This window comes from Symphalangus syndactylus, chromosome 6, assembly GCF_028878055.3.
Source record: "Symphalangus syndactylus isolate Jambi chromosome 6, NHGRI_mSymSyn1-v2.1_pri, whole genome shotgun sequence".
Classification (NCBI taxonomy): Eukaryota; Metazoa; Chordata; class Mammalia; order Primates; family Hylobatidae; genus Symphalangus; species Symphalangus syndactylus.
In genome coordinates this window covers 140,761,297-140,778,081 of record NC_072428.2, presented here as the reverse complement: position 1 = coordinate 140,778,081, position 16,785 = coordinate 140,761,297, and the positions used below count along the sequence as shown (strand labels likewise).

Sequence of the window (16,785 nt, the reverse complement as noted above, 5' to 3'; positions counted from 1 at the left end):
AAAAAGCCATTAAGCTTACCAGGTAACAGTCCATTTTCTATGTTAAATGGAATTGTTTTTATTTTTGAGACAAGGTCTCACTCTGTCACCCAGGCTGGAGTGCAGTGACACGATCATGGCTCCCCACAGCCTTCATCTCCTGGACTCAAGCAAGTCTCGCACCTCAGCCTCCTGAGAAGCTGGGACTACAGGCCCATGCCACCACACCCAGTTAATTTTTGTATTTTTCGTAGTGATGAGGTCTCACTATGTTGCCCAGGCTTGTCCTGAACTCCTGGGCTCAAGCGATCCTCCCACCTCAGCCTCACAAAGTGCTGGGTTACAGACATCAGCCCTCGCTCCTGGACAAAATGGAATTCTTAATCCTGCATACCATCACACCACATAATTGCTAAAAATATGCCTACATTTGGTTGTAACTATGTCACTGTTAAGCAGTGGTTAAAATCAGCTAACAACAATAGAATCAACTAAATTCATCTTTTCTAATCTTCTTTATTCTCAGCCTAAGACCAGATCAAAGCAACAAATATTTGATAATCTACTACAGGGAGAACACTGTGCTAGACAATATAAATGGAAAATGAGAAAGTATAACACACCTCTCCTACCCTCTAGTTGGAAAAATAATAAAGCCAATTCACAGCTACAAACAAGAAGCTGTACTGCAGTCTGTCATGGTTAAAAGCAAAGACCAGCTGGGCGTGGTGGTTCACACCTGTAATCTCAGTACTTTGGCAGGCTGAGGCAGGTGGATCACTTGAGCCCCGGAGTTCAAGAGCAGCCTGGGCATCACAGTGGACCCCGTCTCCACAGAAAATAAAACATCAGCCTGGCATGGTGGTGCTCATCTGTGGTCCTAGCTACTCAGTGGGAAGCTGAGGTGGGAGGATTGCTTGCACCTGGGAGGTAGAGGCTGCGGTGAGCTGCAGTCGCACCACCACACTCCAGCCTGGGTGACAGATAGAGACCCTATCTCTAAATAAATAAATAAAAGCAAAGACCACGGGCTCCATCTACCGTTTTAACTCTGCGGCCCTGAATAAACTACCTATCTTCTAGGACTCAGTCTCCTCATACATAAATTAGAAATAAAGGGCAGAAATCAGTGAAACAGAAGGAAAGAAAACAGTAACAAAATCAGAAGCTGGCTCCATGAATAAATTAGCCAAATACACAAATCTAACAAAAATTATGTCAAAGATGCAAATAAACAAAATAAAAAAGGGTAAACATAGATGCAAACAGATTTTAAAATAACAAAATAATATTGTGAACTAAAAAACACAAATGTAAACACATTTCTGGAAAACTAGCTGGATTTTTTTTCTTTTGAGAAATATGACAACCTTTCTAACATTAACACACAAAATAAAGGTCCACCAGTGGTTAAGCCATCTTGATTAAAAAAAGAAAGCAAGGGTGGGGGGAGGTCACCAGATTTTAAGACTGCAACAAAGCCACAGTAATAAAAAACACCACAGGTGAGTAGGAAGAACAGAAAGTATAGAAACAGGGCCCCCCAGAAAGGGTCACCACCAATCAGCAGGGAAAAGACAGACTATTTAATGAATTATATAGGAAGAAAAATAAAGGAACCCTTAGACTTTCTATAGAAAGAGGGACTCTGGACAGACGGAAGACCTCTTACAGATTAAGGTAATATTTAAGAAAATGTAGACTATCCTTGTGGCCCTGGGGTTAGGGAAAGGACTTCAACAAAACACAAACCATAGGCAATGGATTTGATGACATCAAAATCAAGGATTTCTGTCCAGTGAAGGATGGCACAAACAGAATTAACAGAGGGATGAGGCAACAGTGAAAAGATATCCATCACATCTAAAATAGACAATGGGAAATTGCTAGAGACGACGCTGGAAAGGAAGGCTAGGGTGAGCTGTGAAGGGCTGTCTTAGATCAAGCTAAGAAATGTGAACTTCATTCTCGAGGCCACAGGAACGCACTGAAAACCAATGGGCTACAGTGCTTGTATGGATGGCTGCAATAGCTAACTGGTCTCCCCAAGACAACTCATGCCACCTTCAAATACATTCCCCTACTGCGTGACCTTTCTAAAACACAAACAGAATTGCGTATCACTCCGCAGCATAGATGTCTTCCCATTTATCTTAGGAGAAATGTACTAACACTGAGTAAGGTCATCTAGTTTCTCTTTTCCCAACAGCTGCACTACTGACATCTTGGGCTGGGCAAGTCTTTGTTGCGGGGCCTGTTCTGGGCATTGCACGTTTAGCAGCATCCCTAGCCTCCACCCACTAAATGACAGCAGCACAACCTCTTCCGTCACCAAGTTATAACCACCAAAAATGTCTCCACACAATGTCAGATGTCTCCTGGAATTCACAGTGTGGCCTCTGCCTGCCCCTCCATCCTTAAAAAGCACTCCCCTCCCCTCACTGTCCACACACAGCCACACTGGACCTTCCTCAGTTCCTCAAATTCACACCATAGTGCTCTGCCATAAGGCTCTCAGTCTGGAACTGAGAGCCACCATGGCCTCCCCACTGTCCTCACACAGCCTTTGCTCTTCTCCCTCAAGAAGAATTTGCTGGAACTGGCATCTTACACTCAGCACACCTCACATTCCATTCTCTATCATTTTATCTAAGCTGTAATGAGTGTCTTTCTTCCCGCTATCATAGAGCAGACAATAAATATTTACTGGAAAAGCTATTTTCTGCTTTACCTTTTTATTTTAGTAAACTTCTAAATCACTTTTGGATTATAAATGAAATAAAGCTACAAATTTTTGAAAAGACAGTGAGAAAAAAAGGGAAGTCATTATTTCTATATTTGGTTCATTGAAAAATTATGCATACTTTGCCATACATACCTAGTTGTAGTTGCTTCTTATTTATGACAATTTTGATATAATTTTCTTGAAATCCAAAGGTTTCAGCTATTCTGTAAAATAAAACCAGTGAAAACTGTAGGAAAACAAAATTGTGATTTATTATCCATTAAAAAGACTTTAGCCGGGCCTGGTGGCTCACGCCTGTAATCCCAACACCCTGGCAGGCCAAGGTGGGAAGATGGCTTGAGCCTAGGAATTCAAGACCAGCCTGGGCAACAGAGAGATCGTATCTCTACAAAAAATTTTTAAAAATTAGCCAGGCCTAGTAGTCCATGCCTGTGGCCCTAGCTGCTTGGGAGGTTTGGGTAGGAGGACTGCTTGAACCCCAAGTTTGAGGTTGCAATGAGCTATATTCATGCCACTGTGCTTCAGCTTGGGTGACAGAGCAAGATCCTGTCTCTAAAAAATAAATATTTTTTAAAAGAAGGCTTTAATCATGATAGCTCTTTTATACATTTTATCAGAAACACCCAGGATTTCAACTGACTGACTCACAAACATCACAATAAAACCATCTTACTAGACAGCTGTTTGAAACTGTAGGAGACAAGGTCCTTTTTAAACTTTCTGTTTTACTGCTTGTTTCCTCAGGCAGTGGAGACCACATGTCTCCATGTGGAGATCCATGTGAACAGGAAGCCCTAGTTGCATATCCGGAGAAAATCTACCCCCTATACCTTCTGTGGTCTCCCTGGAGAAGCCCATAATGGGGGCTGAGCCACAGGATCTTCTACGCATGTGTGTTGAATGCCACTTCCTGAATCCACCCCTAACAGCCCTGATGTAGACCAAAGAAGGAAATGAGAAAAATCAGCTGAAAATCAGCACCTAGAGGTGCTCCAAACACCATTTTAAAACATATAAGGAGATGAAATAACCCACCAGATCTCAAAGTTAGGATTTCACTAGTATGTTGCAGACGTGTGTGTGTGTGTGTGTGTGTGTGTGTGTGTGTTTTACAGATGGGCCAACAGCCTGAAATCAGATAAAACACCGTGCTGAAGGTCATAGCAAGCTATTAGTACATTAGGGAAAAAAATAATAATTCAAAACTAATGAGCTAGTGAGTACCAGGTGTCTCCTGTTTATATCACTCACTCATTCCTTCAAATATGCACCAAGTGCCTACCATGTGATAGGCATGGAGTTCCCACCTGCTCGGAAGTTACACCAGGAAATAGTGTTTGCAAGTCTTGAGTCCTCACTTTGCCACTTACCTACCAGTGACAGCTCTAATAAGTCCTTCAACCTCAAAGCCTCAATTTTCTCTCTTATAAAATGAAGATAATACCTGCCCTACCTATATTAAGAGGATGCTCACAGAGGATCAAATGAACCAATGTAAAAAGGCCCAGAGCACCCAGGACACAGAGCACACAGATACTTACTTGGACCTCAGTTCTCTGCCAGTGATGTGCAATCGGGTCTCCAACAAGTTTTTCCTATCCTGTTAAAAATAAGACAAATAAAGTAAAATGTACTTGAATTTAACATATTTTGGAGAGATTACCCTGTGAAATCAGTAAAGCTGACGGCAGAGGATATAAACTTAGTTCACTGTTAAGAACTAAAATGCTGCCTGCCTAGAAGTCTACAGAACATAACCAGCACAGGCTGACCCTGTGACCTGCACGTCCTCAAGGGGGTGGCAGCGTGGCACCACCAGGCAGGGCTGCTCAGAGGGGCCTGTCTCACACGGCTGGACGTCTTTAACATTTCAGAACATTTCCATCATCCCTCAAAGAAACACCATGGCCTGCACCCCATTCCCTCCCCTTTGCCCCCCAGCCCCTGGCAACCACTAATCCATTTTCTGCTGCTACAGATTTGCCTATTCCAGACATTTCATATAAATGGGATCGTGCAGTACGTGGCCTTTTGTGTCTGGCTTCTTCCCTGAGCATCGTGTTTTCAGGTGCACCCACACAGTGGACGCATCAGCACTTCATTCCTTTGCATTGTGAATAGTTTCCCATCGTATGAATAGACCACATTTATCTATCCCTTCATCTGTTGATGGACATTTGGACTATTTCCATCTCGCAGCTACTGAATAGTGTTGCTATGACCATTCATGTATGAGGTTTTACATATTAATATATATGTGGGCGGCAAGCCACCCAGGTGCCAAGGCAAGAGACTGAGGGCACAAACTGTTCCAGTATAATAAAGAAAATATATAGAATAAGAATAGTTATACTAGAAATAGATTATAGATATGATTATATATGAATATCATTATTAGTTTGTAGTATTACTCTTTATTTCAACATTACAATAATCTTTGTTCTACAATTATAACCTAGGAAAAACCAGGCCACACAGAGATAGGAGCTGAAGGGACACAGTGAGAAGTGACCACAAGAGTGTGAGCCCTCTGTTATGCCCGGACAGGGCCACTAGAGGGCTCCCTGGTCTAGCGGTAACTCCAGTGCCTGGGAAGGCCCCCATTACTTAGCAGACCTTGGTCTAGCAGTAGCGCCAGTGCCTGGGAAGGCACCTGTTACTTAGCAGGCCGGGAAATGGAGCCTTTCCCTGGGGTAGTTAGAGAAGACTCTGCTCCACCACCTCTTGTGGAAGGCCTGACATCAGTGAGGCCCGCCCACAGCCATCCAGAGGCCTAACCATCTCCCTGTGATGCTGTGCTTCAGTGGTCACGCTCCTGTTTCACTTTCATGTTCTGCTCTGGACACCTGGCTCCGCCTTCTAGATAGCAGTAGCAGAATTAGTGAAAGTATTAACATCTTTGATCTTTCTGAGAAGAGCATAGAAGAAATAATGACGTAAGCTGTCCTCTCTCTCTCCGCCTCGGCTACCTAAAAGGGAAAGGCCCCCTGTCCAGTGGACACATGACTCCTGTGACCTTATCAATCGTTGGAGTCCTTACCCTGCCCCTTTTGCCTTGTATCCAATAAATAACAGCACAGCCAGGCATTCGGGGCCACTACCGGTTTCTGCGTCTAGGTGGTAGTGGTCCTCCGGGCCCAGCTGTCTTTTCTTCTACCTCTTTGTCTTGTGTCTTTATTTCTACGATCTCTCATCTCCACACATGAGGAGAAAAACCCATAGACCCAGCAGGGCTGGAGCCTATACTCTTATTTCTTCTGAGAGTGCTGGCACTGATCCTCCCAAGAGGCCCTGGGTGCCTTGCCACAGTGACATTCCTAGATGCAAACTACCTGGCCATGGCAATGAGAGGAGGTGGCCCCACCCAGATCTCCTTGGCCCTGCTTGAGCACTCAGCAGACTGCCCTCTGACCTCTATTGAAACAGGAAAAGGATGAAGCCTTCTGTGCTGTGTCCTCCTGCACAGGCTTCTAGGAAACTTGGGAGTCCTTTATTCTCCATTATTTCTCAACGTTCACACTCTAGAAAGGATCAGAATGTGACATACAGCTCTGTGGCATTTTAGAAGCCCAAGAGGGTCTCTAAAAGCCTACCTTGGGAATGTTCCAGTTTAAGAATCTGTAACATTAACTTTCAAGTTGATAAATTGTTCAATATGTAAAGTCACTTAAAAGAATTCTAACTTTGGATTGTAACTTTCAAAAAAACAACAATTTATTTGATCACATCACTAACCAGACATTAGTGCCTACTCAAATTTAGGGAAATTACTCACTTTTTTTAGTCTTGGTGGTAAAAACACCTCGATTGTAGCAATTCCCGTTGTTCTATAATTTTCATTTCCTGTTCCACGCTCGATTGCCTTGCAACGTATTTCTTCTATTATCTTTTCTACTTCATTTTCACAGCATTCTAGTTTGTCAGAGTACTTCTTAGCAAGGTCCTATCAAGAAAAATCAGAAAATGCAATACTGACTTGAAAAAAAAAAAGGCAAAATATAGAAAAGGGAATGGAAGACTCTTAAGGCCATCAACTCTGATGAGTGGAGGTCGCCCCGTTACACTGCAGTCCACACTGTGGCTTGACATCTTGAGAGGTGTGGAGTTTAGAGAGTCCAGGAAAAAGTGAAAACATTTATTTGAGAGCAGGCGCGGTGGCTCATGCCTGTAATCCCAGCACTTTGGGAGGCCGAGGCAGGTGGATCACTTGAAGTGATGAGTTTGGGACCAGCCTGGCCAACATGGTGAAACCCCATAACTACTTAAATACAAAAATTAGCTGGGCATGGTGGTGTGTGCCTGTAGACCCAGCTACTCAGGAGGCTGAGGCAGGAGAATCACTTGAACTCAGGAGGCAGAGGCTGCAGTGAGCCAAGATTGTGCCACTGTACTCCACCCTGGGCAACAGAGCAAGAGTCCGAGTCAAAAAACAAAAAAACAAAAAGCAAAAAACAAAAACATTTATTTGACAAATGTTTTCTACCTACAAATAGTAAAAAAATAAAAATAATAATAATAATCGAGAATCTTCTAAGGGGAAGAAAAGGGTGGGCTATGACTTATATGACTGCAATCTATTTAAAAAGTATAGTGAACTGTTCAACTCCACTGGAGGGGAAAATGAAAAAAAAAAACAGAAAATATTCCAATTTTCCAAATTTGTGAGAACAAATCAAGTTGGACTTAAACAATTTTCTTAATGAAAATCTGTAAATCATAGGTACTAGTTGTAAAATTATTTGTAAGGGAGAGCTTTAGAATTGAGAAAAAAAAAAAGAAGATTGAAAGGGCTCAAGAAAGGATGGGAACCAGTTATTACTGAGAGCAAAGTCATTATGGTTCCTCCCCAAAAGAATCCAGATGGGGCCGGGAGCGGTGGCTCACGCTTGTAATCCCAGCACTTTGGGAGGCCGAGGCGGGCGGATCACGAGGTCAGGAGATCGAGACCACGGTGAAACCCCGTCTCTACTAAAAATACAAAAAAAATTAGCTGGGCGTGGTGGCGGGCGCCTGTAGTCCCAGCTACTCGGAGAGGCTGAGGCAGGAGAATAGCGTGAACCCAGGAGGCGGAGCTTGCAGTGAGCCGAGATCGCGCCACTGCACTCCAGCCTGGGTGACAGAGCGAGACTCTGTCTCAAAAAAAAAAAAAAAAAAAAAAAAAAGAATCCAGATGAGTATCTCTAATCTAAAAATCTGAAATCGCCAAAATTCAGCATCTGGAGATGCTCAAAGGAAATGCACACTGAAGTATTTTGAATTTTGAATTTTCAGATTAGGATGCCCAACTACTAGATATAAAGCAAACATTCTGAAATCCAAAACACTTGCAGTCCCAAATATTTCAGTTATGGGATACTCCTCTCAATCTGTATCTGCATTTGAGGTTAATGTTTCATTAAACATCTCATAAAACAGTAAACACTTCAAAAAACCCTAAAGGTCAAGGTTTCATTAAATTCATAATGTAATACCATATAGTACGTAAAAATTATGGTGTAAGCATAAACTTATGACAGAAGAGATGTTCATGATAAAAGTGAAGTTGGAAAACTTTATAGATATGAGTATAGGTTGAGCGCGATGGCTCATGCCTGTAATTCCAGCACTTTGGAAGGCAAGGCGAGAGGATTGCTCAAGCCCAGGAGTTCAAGACCAACCTGGGCAACAAAGTGAGACCCCATCTCTACAAAAAATAAAAATATATCAGCCAGGCATGGTGGCATACACCTGTAGTCCCAGCTACTCCCAAGGCGGGGGTGGGAGAATCACTTAAGCCCAGGAGTTCGAGGCTGCAGTGAACTATGGCCATGCCATTGCACTCCAGCCTGGGCAACAGACCAAGACCTTGTCTCGAAAAAAAAGGAAAAATAAATTTTGCAAGTAACAGAAACCTATATATACTTTTTTTTTTTTCTTTTAGAGACGGGGTCTCACTATGTTGCCCAGGCTGGAGTGCAGTGGCTATTCACAGGTGGGACCATAGCATACTACAGTCTCCAACTCCTGGGTTCAAGTGATTCTCCTGCCTTAGCCTCCTGAGTAGGTGGGACTACAGGCATGCGCCACTGTGTCCAGCAATACATTTTTTTAATAGTTACGTAGGAAAAGAGGAAGAATATACCTATGTTAACGATGTTTAACATATTTTAAAAATACATTCTTGATATTTTTGTATTTATATACATACTTTTTAAAACCTAGAATATACATTATAAATACTTTTTTAAAAACTTTCTATAATTTTCTAGAAAACCTAACTAGTGAGGATTTCTTTCTTCCTCCTGTCACCAGCCAGTTCTAACACCAACTGGAAGTCCTACAATTCAATTCTGACACTAACTACCCAGAGTCAGCATTAGACTCCACAGGTTTAAGGGCTCAGTCCACAAAAAAGCCCTAACTTCAGATACCAGTTACCAAGTATCTGGTCCCCAGGTTACCCATACTTTTGTCTGACTTAGCTACAAAGTTGAGGGTTCACACAAGCACCTCCTTCAGGTTCCATGATTTGCTAGAACAACTCACGGAACTCCAGAAAATGGTATACTTATGAATATAGTTCATTACAAAGGATACAAATGACCAATCATATGAAGAGGTACTAAAGCGAGGTCTGGAAGGGTCCTGAGCATAGAAGACTCTGTCCCATGGAGTTGGGGGTGTACAACCCAACATGTGGATGTGTTCACCAATTTGGAAGCTGCCCAGAATCTGTCATTTAGGGGTTTGTATGGAAGTTTCATTTTGCAGGCCTGATTAAATCACTGACCATTAGTATTAGTCATCAGCTCAATCTCCCCTTCCCAGAGGTTGGAGGGGAGGGTGGAAAGTTTCAAGTGTCTAATCACGGCTTGGTACTTTCGGTGACTAGCCCCATCCTGAAACTATCTAGGGGCAACCAAGCCTCATTAGCACAAAGGTTGCTCCTATCATGCTTACTACTTAGGAAATCCCAAGAGTTTTGGCTCTGCCAGGAACCAGGGACAAAGGCCAAATATTTTTCCTTTATGCCACACCTAGTTTCTAAACCAAGAGACTGTAACAAGTAAATTCAGAAGCAAGGTCAGAAGGTGGGTTGCAGGCCGGGCGTGGTGGCTCATGCTTGTAATCCCAGCACTTCGGGAGGCCGAGGCGGGCGGATCACGAGGTCAGGAGATCGAGACCACGGTGAAACCCCGTCTCTACTAAAAATACAAAAAAATTAGCCGGGCGTGGTGGCGGGCGCCTGTAGTCCCAGCTACTCGGAAAGGCTGAGGCAGGAGAATGGCGTGAACCCGGGAGGCGGAGCTTGCAGTGAACCAAGATTGCGCCACTGTACTCCAGCCTGGGCGACAGAGCGAGACTCCGTCTCAAAAAAAAAAAAAAAAAAAAAGGCGGGTTGCAAAGAAAAAGTGAGGCCCGCCTGGAACAGAAGAAAGAGAAGAACTAGGACCCTAATACAGTTTGTCACCTCCCAAGCACATCATTATGTCACAACACAGAGCAATTTAATGCCTCATGACAATCCTTAGTCCCTGATAAATGTTACATCATGTTCAGGATACTCTGACTGACAGCAGAGAAGTACATGCTAGGAAATTCCAGTATGATAGATTTCTGGCAAAAATGAGTACTGTTTCTCTGCTTAGAAAAGCAAGCAGACTTCAGTTTCTAGAAACATCACTTACATACAATATCATTTCTGATGATGCCATGAAAAACTGAGATACAACTGTTAGAAAAAACCTATTTTGGAAAAACGAACACTGATAGTGATAGCATCAAAAAAACTGGGGGAAAAAGGAGCGATTGTTTCACAGCAGATGACCGAGAATGAGCCAAGACACTGTCACTTTGAACACACAATGCAATTACTTACTGGCACCAATACTGTTGCACTAACGGGTCAAAATGAGTTCCAGATAAATAATGTTATGTAATCCTGTGATGGTATTAAAAATATATGCCTGAAAAATTAGATAACATCCTCATGTGAATAAAATATTAATAAACAAAAATAAGGTTGTCAGTTCCTAGTAAAAAGTGGGTACCCGCTCACCACTAATGCTTTTGGTTATGCCAAAAGTTTATATGGTCATGCCTGACAATTCAGAATCTTATTTACCAAGGAGATTTATAATGCTGCTAATTATTGATGTCTTAAAAGAAAAATACCTTTAATGCCAAACCAACTTTTTTATTTTCATCTGTATATGGAGGTTTCCAAAGTTGAATCCTGTCTTCCCTTAAAAACTGGGTCAATTTTGCTTGAAGATATTTCTTTTGTGCCATCCCTGAAAGCAAAACAATACATTAATAAAACTCCACACCGCATTTTAAAATGTTAATAACTTACCTACACGTTAAGGTGTTTTGTTGGGTAAGCAAAGCTCCCTTCCTCTGTCATTAAATATAAATTACTATGGTTTAAACGAACTCCAGACTTCTCTAAAAATATATATAGAAATATATGTTCAATTATATATATTACATATATACAATATGTATTTCAAAGTTGCTAATATGTAGCAAGGATTATTACATGTTTCTATTTCTTAATCTGCTATTCTGTTATCTAAGAGAAATGAGAAAATAAGAGAAAGATAAATCCCTCGAGACATGAACTTCTTTTTTTTTTTGAGACGGAGTCTCGCTCTGTTGCCCAGGCTGGAGTGCAGTGGTGCGATCTTGGCTCACTGCAACCTCTGCCCGCTGGGTTCACGCAATTCTCCTGCATCAGCCTCCCTAGTCACTGGGATTACAGGCATGCACTACCACGCCCAGCTAATTTTCATATTTTTAGTAGAGACGGGGTTTCGCCATGTTGGCCAGGCTGGTCTCGAATTCCTGATCTCAAGTGATCCACCCACCTTGGTCTCTCAAAATGCTGGGATTACAGGCGTGAGCTTGTAAATTCTCTCATACTTTGGCTAGTTTAACATAAAACAAAAGGCCAACCATCCTGATAGTTAAATATAAAGAAAAGCTTGCTTGAACTGTAAACTATCAATAATAAATATTTTCGGATGGGTGTGGTAGCTCAGGCCTGTAACCCCAGCACTTTGGGAGGCTGAGTTCAGGAGCTGAGGTCAGGAGTTCGAGACCAGCCTGGCCAACATGATGAAACCCTGTCTCTACAAAAAAAAAAAATATGAACAATTAACCGGGCGTGGTGGCAGGTACCTGTAATTCCAGCTACTCAGGAGGCTGAGGCAGGAGAATCGCTTGAATCCAGGAGGCAGAGGTTGTAGTGAGCCGAGATGGCACCACCGCACTCCAGCCTGGGCAACAGAGTGAGACTCCGTCTCAAAATAATAAATATATAAATATTTTCTATGTCAGAATTTTTTTAATTAAAAAGATTACAATACTAGGAAAATTTTGCATATTTTCTGATTAACAGCCTAACAGCACATCTACTATTTTTTTTTTTTTTTTTTTTTTTTTTGAGACGGAGTCTCGCTCTGTCGCCCAGGCTAGAGTGCAGTAGGCAAGATCTCGGCTCACTTCAAGCTCCGCCTCCCGGGTTCACGCCATTATCCTGCCTCAGCCTCCCCAGTAGCTGGGACTACAGGCGCCCGCCACCACGCCCGGCTGATTTGTTGTATTTTTAGTAGAGACGGGGTTTCACCATGTTGGCCAGGATGGTCTCAGTCTCCTGACCTTGTGATCCGCCCGCCTCGGCCTCCCAAAGTGCTGGGATTACAGGCCTGAGCCACCGCGTCCGGCCCTACTATTCAAATCTAACACTGATCAGATCATTTTACAGCTGAGAAAACCAGGGCCCTGAGTTTGTACCATGACTCAGGCAAAGACACAAAATTAGGCAGCATCTAACTTCCACCCACAACACTGGACTCTGAACTTCCATCATGGAGTCCCTTGCTGCTTGCCTGTTCCAGGTATGTAACCTGTCTCTCCCAGAGAAGTACGTGCCGCGATGGCGCTGTCTACTCATCCCATACTAGCACAGCAATTCAAAGGTGCGAGTGAGGCGGCTGAGATGTGAGGCAGCTGGCAGGAGTAGCGCAGCGCTTTAAGGTTTCCCAAATCAGACAAGCAATAAGTAAAGAAAAATGTTATTAGCCCCTGAATGATGAAGACAAGTTCTAGAGAGTGGAAAAAATATGAGTTAATATTACCGAGATAAATTTCTTTTTTCTATTGAGGGCCAGTATTCCACGTCCCCCCTAACCCAATTCATGCAACTTGGAAATCTTTGAAAACTTTGGTAGCTTGTGTATTTCATAAACAAATATTTTTTAAAAGAAAGTTCGAATCTATTTTATGTCACTGCGGGGACAAGAATTAGGTTAATCAGGACAGGGAGGAGAAAAAAGAGGAAGGAATAACACAGCCAAGGAGGTTGCTGTGTGCAACCTGGGTGGCCCATGGGAGAATCCTCCATTTTTCAAGCACTGACAAACGGCTTATCACAGCAAAGCATATTAGTACTTAGAGCGTTAGCTTTTCAAACACAAATAACTTAAAAGACTACTTTACATGCTACTCATGAATCTTCAGAAATTCTGAATAAAATATCACAGCAACCCTACTGTCTCCCCACTGGGGGACAGTAATTTCACAGGCTGGTTACCGGAGCCAAGCAATTCGAAAGGCTGATGCGGTACTCAAAGATGCCATCCAAGGCCGGGCGCGGTGGCTCACACCTGTAATCCCAGCACTTGGGAGGCCGAGGCCAGCAGATCACCTGAGGTCAGGAGTTCAAGACCAGCCTGGTCAACATGGTGAAACCCCATCTCTACTAAAAAAAATAAACAAATAAAAATTTTTTTAAAAGATGCCATCCAAGCCACCACTTGACAGAAGGACGAAGGAGTGTTACAAACCTAGTGCGTGTCAGACACTCCAGGGAGCAAACAACAGCTCCAGGGTTACACCGAATAAGATTTAATGTTAAAAAAAAATTAAACCACTCTCTTGAAACTTAAGAAACTTCAGTTATAGACAACAGAGTAAGTGGTGACATATTTTAAGTCAAGTTTAATAAGTCAGTTGTTTTTTTTGTTTTGTTTTGTTTTGTTTTTTTTGAGACGGAGTCTTACTCTGTCTCCCAGGCTGGAGTGCAGTGGCGCAATCTCGGCTCACTGCAACCTCTGCCTCCCGGGTTCACGCCATTCTCCTGCCTCAGCCTCCTAGTAAATTTTAACTGAAATGAGAACTGAAAAAGTTTCACGCATGCCATACAATGTTTCACATTGTAACTAAGAAAAGACGAAACTCATTAATATCACTCCCTGGTCCAAATAGAAAGGGAAACGTTATAACGATCCTTAAAAAATTTCACTTTCACTTTTGTAATGAATCGATCAATGCTACATTTAGCCACAGCTTTTCAAGTATACATTATATATAGTTGAAACACAACTACATCTAGTCAAGACACATTCATTTTTTCTTAGGAAAATGAAAGATTCTTGATTAAAAATAAAAGGGAAGGAGGGGAAAATGATAGAATCAGGTCGTCAAGGTTCGAGAAAATCAAGTGTCTTGTCATTAAATAGCAAAGAAAATCTGGCTTTGATTGCAAATAAATCCCAAATGGTATACTCGGAGTGTTACGATTCAAGTATAGCATTTGGCTAATTTTTTATAGACATATTTATTCCTTTCTCTCCCCAAACCAATACACTCAATATTTTCTTTTAAATACCCCACACCTCTGCCTAACTCAGCGCAAACCAAAGGGCCCCGAACGGCCAGCACGTCCCGAAGCCCGGCCCGCCGCTCCCGGCCCCGGCCCAGCTCCACGCATGGGTGCTCACCCCCGCCCCGCGGCCGCTCCACCCCGGGCCAGGAGAAGTGCCCAGTCGGACCCGGACCCGGGCGCCAAGCAATGCTGCTGAGGCTGGGGCCGGAGACACTCGGCCGCCGGGTCCTCACCTGCGCCACGCCACGCCCGCCGCGACCAGCAGAGTGCCCGGATGCGGCGGCAGCCGCCGTTTGTTTTCATTCCGGGTGAGGCCAGCCCCGCCCCCGCCGCCGCTGCTGCCTTCGCCGCCGCCGCAGCTTGGAAAGAGGGTTGTGGGCGTGGCCAAGGCGAAGCGTGGGTACGGTTGTGTGGGCGTGGTTACCGCGGGGCGGAGCCGCGACGGGGCGGAGCTAAGTGGAGGCGGGGCTGGGCGAGGATGTGGCCTTGTGGGGCGAGGACCTGGGAGTTGGTGTCCAACGCCGCCCCAGGCTCAGGCTTCCAGGACCTCCCGCCCGGGCCCAGTTTGCCAGCCATCAAGAGGAAATGGATCCTGGCTTTGTTTCTCCAGAATCCTTGAAGGAGGCTGGGGGAAGGGTCGGGACCGTCCCAACCCTCATCTCATTCCTCAGCCTAGGCTGGACCCCCTCCCTAAACCAGCGGCTTTTCACCGTGCCCTCCACAATCCCACCAGGGGCTTCCCTGGGGTGAAATTAGGCTACTTCCCGGGAATTTCCTCCCCCATGCTGTCCACGGCCACTAGGGACCACAAGACCTAGGGAGCTCTGCCTACTTCCAAGGTCCTATTCCCAAGGCTGTGTTCAGCAGTGAAGCTTCTATTTTATTATCAGTTATTGCTGTTAATCTCTTACTGTGCCTAATAAATTAAACTTTATCGTAGGTATGTATGTATATGAAAAATGTAGTGTGTATATATATAATATACAGATATATATATAAAATGGGGTGCAGTACTATCCGAAGTTTCAGGCATCCACTGTGGGTCTTGGGACATACCATCTGTGTGTGGATAAGAGGGGACTGCTGTAACCTTGCAGTGACCAATCCGTTTTTCGTTCCCTGTTGCTGCTTTCTTTAGCCCTTTTCTACCTATAAAGCCCACCTCCTCTGCCCAGCTCATTGGAGCACCGTTTCTAAATTTTTAGAGAAGATGCCATCCTGATTCATGAATCAATAAAAACCAATAGATTTTTAATCTAAATTTGTGGTAATTTTGACTTCTGACAAAGGGATATCAAATAACTGTACAACCGCACCAGACCAATCTGATTCACCTTTTATATACCCAAGTTGTGAGTTGTTTTTCAGTTGCACGGACTCCCAGATGGAAGGTTTCACACGTAAACTGAGGATGCCCAGATGAACCAAGTATGCAACCAGGGGCAGAACCTGAGAGCTCAGATCAAAGCAGAGACTGAATTAAGAAATGGGCACTGCATGGTGAGATCCAGAATGCAATCAGATCAAGCCCTGGTGTCACCCCATGGCAGGGTCCAGTCAGATGAGCATCCCAGCATCACCTCATCGCAAAATCTAATCCGATCATGCGTCATTACCCTATGCTTATAAAACCCAACCCAGCCCCCAGCTCAAGGAGACAGAGCTGAGGGTTTCCTCATGTCTCCTTGACAGTCAATTCACAATAAAGCCTTTCTTTTCTCAAAAGCCAGTGCCATGGTGTTGGCTTCTGGCACATCAGGAACAAGCCCGTTGATTGCTCAGTAGCAATTGCAGCAAGGTAGAAGGACAACAGAATCTGTTCTGACATTGTTTTCTGAGGGCTTTCTCTGAGATGAGTAACAAAGACAGTTTCACTTTTACATTTACATAGTAGACTACCAGGAAATTGAATGTCCACGCTCAGATGTGATAGAGCAGCTTGCAGTAGACCAAGCCTCCCACTAACAACTAGAAAAGCCAGAAAGCAAAGTCAGAAAACATCTGTTTGAAGGCAGTGGAAGCTGCTGAGGCAAGAATGGGGGAACTTGATATTCCAGAGAATGAGGAAACTTCAAGGGGTGAGCTAATGTCTGCAGTGGCTTGTATTGGTGTGTGAGGGCTTTTGCCAGTTCTGGATACAAGCATGAGGCTGAGAATTTAGACTTTGAAACCACAGAGGGCCATTGCTGGGGACAGAAAACCAACACAGCTTTTGCAGAGATGTAGGGGGAAATTCCAAGGACAATTGCTGAATTCAAGGCTTGTATGGGGCAAGAAACTGAAATGTAAATGGAAGGCCTCTGAAAGCAGAAGTTTTTGATAGACTTGCAAAACAAAGATTCGAGTCTGAGATCTGCTAGGGTGGTGGCGGAAGTGGGTTGCTGCAGAGCCTACACCATGTTCCCAGTTG

At 43.8% G+C, this 16,785-nt stretch overlaps 1 protein-coding gene across 12 annotated transcripts in view; it reads right to left on the bottom strand.

The window, feature by feature from the left end:
* The window catches only part of NUB1 (negative regulator of ubiquitin like proteins 1), a 37,609-nt gene extending 22,543 nt beyond the window's left edge, over positions 1–15,066 (bottom strand). For 4 of the 12 annotated variants that reach the window (XM_055284588.2, XM_055284590.2, XM_055284593.2 and 1 more), the window contains exons 1-5: positions 14,491–14,643; positions 10,880–10,998; positions 6,501–6,668; positions 4,267–4,325; positions 2,858–2,928 (exon numbers count right to left, since the gene is read on the bottom strand). In XM_055284588.2, the coding sequence (XP_055140563.1) occupies positions 2,858–2,928; positions 4,267–4,325; positions 6,501–6,668; positions 10,880–10,996 (415 nt within the window). In that variant the 5' untranslated portion in view covers positions 10,997–10,998; positions 14,491–14,643. Of the gene's footprint in view, positions 1–2,857; positions 2,929–4,266; positions 4,326–6,500; positions 6,669–10,879; positions 10,999–12,597; positions 12,739–14,490 lie in introns of those variants that run through there. The other 8 variants (XM_055284584.2, XM_055284587.2, XM_055284585.2 and 5 more) reach the window with 6 other exon arrangements.
* Between the last annotated feature and the right edge of the window lie 1,719 nt (positions 15,067–16,785).